The sequence below is a fragment of the Pteropus medius genome, unplaced genomic scaffold (genome assembly GCF_902729225.1).
Source record: "Pteropus medius unplaced genomic scaffold, Ma_sr-lr_union100, whole genome shotgun sequence".
Lineage (NCBI taxonomy): Eukaryota > Metazoa > Chordata > Mammalia > Chiroptera > Pteropodidae > Pteropus > Pteropus medius.
Genome location: NW_024352786.1, coordinates 4,768,772 through 4,773,644, shown reverse-complemented (window position 1 = coordinate 4,773,644; position 4,873 = coordinate 4,768,772). Strand labels below are relative to the sequence as shown.

At 37.8% G+C, this 4,873-nt stretch overlaps 1 protein-coding gene across 4 annotated transcripts in view; it reads left to right on the top strand.

Annotated features, from left to right (window-relative positions):
• Positions 1-172: 172 nt before the first annotated feature.
• The window catches only part of TBCK (TBC1 domain containing kinase), a 159,015-nt gene continuing 154,314 nt past the window's right edge, over positions 173-4,873 (top strand). For 2 of the 4 annotated variants that reach the window (XM_039848798.1, XM_039848799.1), the window contains exons 1-2: positions 173-479; positions 3,277-3,497. In XM_039848798.1, coding sequence (XP_039704732.1) covers positions 3,305-3,497 — 193 coding nt within the window. In that variant the 5' untranslated portion in view covers positions 173-479; positions 3,277-3,304. Of the gene's footprint in view, positions 484-3,276; positions 3,498-4,873 lie in introns of all 4 variants that reach the window. The other 2 variants (XM_039848796.1, XM_039848797.1) reach the window with 2 other exon arrangements.

The following is a 4,873-nucleotide window of genomic DNA, read 5'->3' as shown; positions in this document are numbered from 1 at the left end:
CCCCTTTCTATTCGCAGCCGCACCACGCTTCCCGTCTTCCATTCCTTCAGTCAATAACGCCAGTCTCCTGTACCTCTTCCTCTGTCGCAACATTTTGTAGCCAGGTTGGGCAAAGGGCAAGACACCGGACTTGGGGGTCTTTCCTCAATGTTGTGGCGCGGAGGCTGTGAGGTCAGAGGAAACGACCTGACGGAGTGGAGGGTGGCGAGGGTAGAGCTGGGAGCTGTCAGTGGTGAGGGCCGGGCTTGCGATCCTGGCAGGATTCCGAGCTGGGACATCGGCCGACTTAATCTGCAGGCAAAGGGCAGTTTCTGAGCTCCGCGCGCTCCGGGAGTAGCCTCTTTTGTAGCAGCACCTGAAATGCAGGGCCTGGTGCACTAAGCAGTAACGGCGGCAGCAGCCACAACGACAGTCCTGGGGCCCTGTGTAGAAGCTTCATACCCTTGTCTTTGTGTCCGCCTGCGTCCCCAGACTCAGAGGCAGGTATTTGGGTTTCCCACTTGTATTTGTCGTAGTGGGTGGGGCTGGTGGGAGGTAAAGGAAAGGCAGGTGCAGCGAGCAGCCCCGCCTGATCTCAGTGAGAAGTAGAGCTGAACTGTGAAGCTGCTTGCTGCTCAGTACTGTCCCCGTCGCTAGCTGCAGCTTCCCTTCCGCCTACACATGTTTACCTGAGTCCTCTGAAAGTAACCACTGCAACACTGCTTCAAAGGAAGACTTAAAGAGAAGATTAGAGAATGTGGAATTGGCTCTCCCATCACTCACCGCAGATGCGAACTCTTGTTTTGGTTTGTTTTTGGTTAGCAAAGGTTTAGTCAGTTGTTGAAATGTAATTTCCTGCTGGAGTGGAAGAAAGTGAACAAGTGGAAGTTACTTTGTAATTGTAACTGGTTATTTTTTCATAACCCCTTTGTCTCTATTTTTATTGAGACAGAAAGACATTCTTTGAGGGAAAGTATATAAATGAACTAGTTTTATTCGCCCGTTGAAGAAGTGTGAAGACTTTTTTTATTCATGATGAAATCAGCAGCTTTTGCCCATTTTTGACGCCTTCCCCCCCCCCCATTTGACTCATTTCAACTCCAGGTTCTTTGAGAGTACAGATTGTGTCTTCACTGTCATTAGCCTGGCCAATGGAAAAATATCCTACTTAAAATGGGATCTTCAAGAGAATTTGTTGAATAAATTTCCAAACATAATTGTTTACATTGTTGTTTTTCCTCTAATCTCTCACCTCAGCTGCTTTTTTTTTTTAAACTAGATCTTTTCTACTCACCAAGTGAACAAATCTGTGTGTATTTTTTATGCATGAGCCTTTTTATGTGCACCTGCCTAAGGTAGTTGAATCAGAACATTGATGTTTTATGCTAACTAGTGTTGTGTCTTTCTGAATCATTTACATTTTCTTTATTTGGTTATTTGATTTTTAGTTGTCTAAGAGATAGATAACTAAATTTACATCAATAGTATAGTGTAGTAGGATTGCATAATAAAACTTAACAGTTCACCGTCTCCCTTTCTCTCCCTCAGTCCTGTTCTTCAGAGATAACCACTTTTAACCTTATTTAATTTTAGGTCTGTATGTTGTATAATAAGTTAAACTGCTAATTCTTTTTTTAATTGACATTTTAAGATAGTCCACACCATCCACAATCTCCTCTCCATATTTTTGTACAGGTATCATGTATTTGTTAGTAATATATTTTGTTCCTTTACCACTGTAGAAACCAAATCCATTCCCACCTTCCTTTGCCCTTTATGCTATATAGTCTTTCCTCAATTATCTGAATTATCTGATGATTCCTGGACAGTTCATTACTTAAGAGTTAAGAAAAGCTGTCTAGGAGCTTTGTGCATATGGACATGCTTGTTGATTAGCATACATTGTTTTAGGATAGCTGAGTAGACAGCCAGATCTTAACTGGGGTCCTACAAATTACAGAATTAAGAGGAGTTTGCTTTTGTTACCAGTGCCTATAGCAGCTATTTATTGTGATTTTCACGCAATTTGTTTAATTTCTTTATAGAAGAACCTTACTGTTTTTGCTTGAAGGATAAATAATTGACAATTGGGTGCTGGTGGCCGAGGTGACTTTTCTTTTCTTCAGCCCTTCAAATTAACTTTCTCCTTTCAAACCCTCTTCTCGCTCCTGTTCACCATTGTTTCCACCTTTTCTTTCTGAAGCCTCTGGATCTTAAAGTGGCTGAGCAAACCTCTTGACTATATTATAGATTGTAGCCCCCTTCTTGTGTATGTGTGTGTGTGTGTGTGTGTGTGTGTGCGCGCGCGCGCACGCAAAATGATTTACAGTAGTTTCTTGAAATCTTTCATCAACTCATGGCCCTTTTCTTCGTTATGAGTTTATGCACTTTAAAACATTTTAATGTTTTTAATGAGGTTTCCAGGCAGGCATATGAAAAGTGTCCTATTATCTTAATTTAGAATGCCAGATTTTTGGAAGCTGAGAAGAAAAGAATGCAGTGCTTGATCGATGGAATGTCTTTTTAGTGGTATACCTGGGTGAGAGAGAGACTTTTTGTCAGGGACTTTTTTGTTGATTGAATGAGATTGATTTTAGATCAGGTTTCTTAATCTCCAGGCTGTTCTATTACACAACTCTGGGGGACCATTTGCTTTGGAATCCATGCTAATAGGACCCCTCAGGATCTACACATGGAACATCTATCTCTAACCTGAAGCAATAACAGCTATCAAGATTCTTGAGAGAATTAAAACAGATCACATGTAAAACACTTAGCACAAAAACAAAAATTGATTAGTCATTTAAGTAACATTATAGTGCCTTCTGTTATCTAGTTTAATTTTTACTACTATTAGTAGTCCTTGATTATTTAAAGTTTCTGGTTGGTGTCTATATTTCCTCTTCCTGATTTCCCTCACTCTGAAAAGGAAAAGTTTGTAATAATCTGCGAGTTAAGTTTTAGGTAAAAAGAAGAGCCTTATTGATATGAATATTCAAATAACAAACTTACTCTAAACTCTTATAATTGTCATGTGTCATTGAAGGAGCAATGTTCTATCTTTTTCTTTATAAACCATTGAAAATCTTTGATTTTGTTTTAGAGCTGTGATATAAATTTATGACCGTGTGGTTTTTCCTGTTTTATATTATCTTGGAATTTTAAAACTTGATTTTTTTTTTTACTTTGAAGTGTTCAGATTAGCATTTCCTCCAAGTTATATGTGGTTAATCACGTTTAAGTTGAGAAAACGCTGGCTTAATCTTTGTTGATCTGCCAAAAACTCTCCTTTTCCAGATTATCTTGGAAGATCTAGGACTCCAAAATGTTTCCCTTGAAGGATGCTGAAATGGGTGCTTTTACCTTCTTTGCCTCGGCTCTGCCACATGATGTTTGTGGAAGCAACGGGCTTCCTCTCACACCAAATTCCATCAAAATTTTAGGACGCTTTCAAATTCTTAAGACCATCACTCATCCCAGACTTTGCCAGTATGTGGATATTTCTAGGGGGAAGCATGGTGAGTTGTTGTTTTCTCCATTGTGTGTTCTCTACTCTGTTACCCTGATTAGATTACAAATATATAGTGAATATATGAAATCAGTATGAGTGTGCATGTGTGCCTTCACCTTTCACTCCAGCCAAAACTCCAGTCATTTGAGTTTTCTCGACTACATTTGAATGATTCATGTTTCTCAGATCTGAGAATCAGGATTTTTAGTTTTCTCTCTTAGGGAAACCACCTATTCTTAAACATATTTCTTCCCCTCTATAAGAAGGAAATGAAAGTTTTAATTTTAGAAACTTTGGAATTCTCTGTTGGATTGTATTTTATGATTGAAAGTAAGAATTTTGACTAAGTCTCTTCAAATAAAAAGAGAGCCACTAATTTTTTTTTTTTTTTTGAGCTGCAGTAGTCTCTTCATATAGGATTCCATTTGGAGAACTAAGGTAGAAAAGTTGAACCCAATTGGGTTAAAAAGTCAGTGTTTCACCAAGAGGATGTTTACTGCCTTTTCGGTAATATAGTCAGGTTTTTCCATGTCCCATATCTTAGTCCATTTGGGTTGCTGTAACAAAATGTCATAAACTGAGCATTTTATGAACAACAGACATTTATTTCTCACAGTTCTGGAGGCTGGGAAGTCTAAGATCAAGGCACCAGGAGATTCCATGTCTAGTGAGGCCCATTTCTTCATTGATAGCCATCTTCTCAGTATAAACTCATGTGGTAGGAAGGTCAAGAGAGTTCGCCCAGGCCTCTTTTATAAGGGCATTAATCAAAATTTGAAGGCTCTGTACTCATGACCCAATCACCTTTCAGAGGCCTCACTCCCAAATACCATTCCATTGAGGAATAGGTGTCAACATATGGTTTTGTGGGGGACACCGATGTTCAATCTATAGAGTCCCTAAAAATGTTTATGGTGGCAATATTGTAATTATTTAAAAATTATTTTTGGAAGCTTAATTGCATGCTGAGGTTTCATTTTTTTCTTAAATTTTAAAAGTATTTCAGTGAAATGTATTTAATTTTTCAGACATATATTTCAAAATAATTTGTAAAAGTTAATCCTATATACTTGCTGATATTGAACTGTTTTTTCTATAAAAATGGCATTTTCATGTATTTGTCCTAATATGAAAAGTTCTCAAAAATGCAAACTACATTTTCTTTATTGTTTTGAAAAATAGGTTAAATGATCCTTTCAAGTAGTTTGGGTTATGTCTTAAAAATATTTGCTATGAAAGTTTTATAGACTTTGAGTAGAAAATGTTTAGGGTAATAAATATTATCAATGGCTAATATTTATTGAGTGCTTATCATGTATTAGGCAGCATTCTAAGTGCTTTATATATTTTAATTAATTCTCTGAATATTGAGGTAGGAACTAT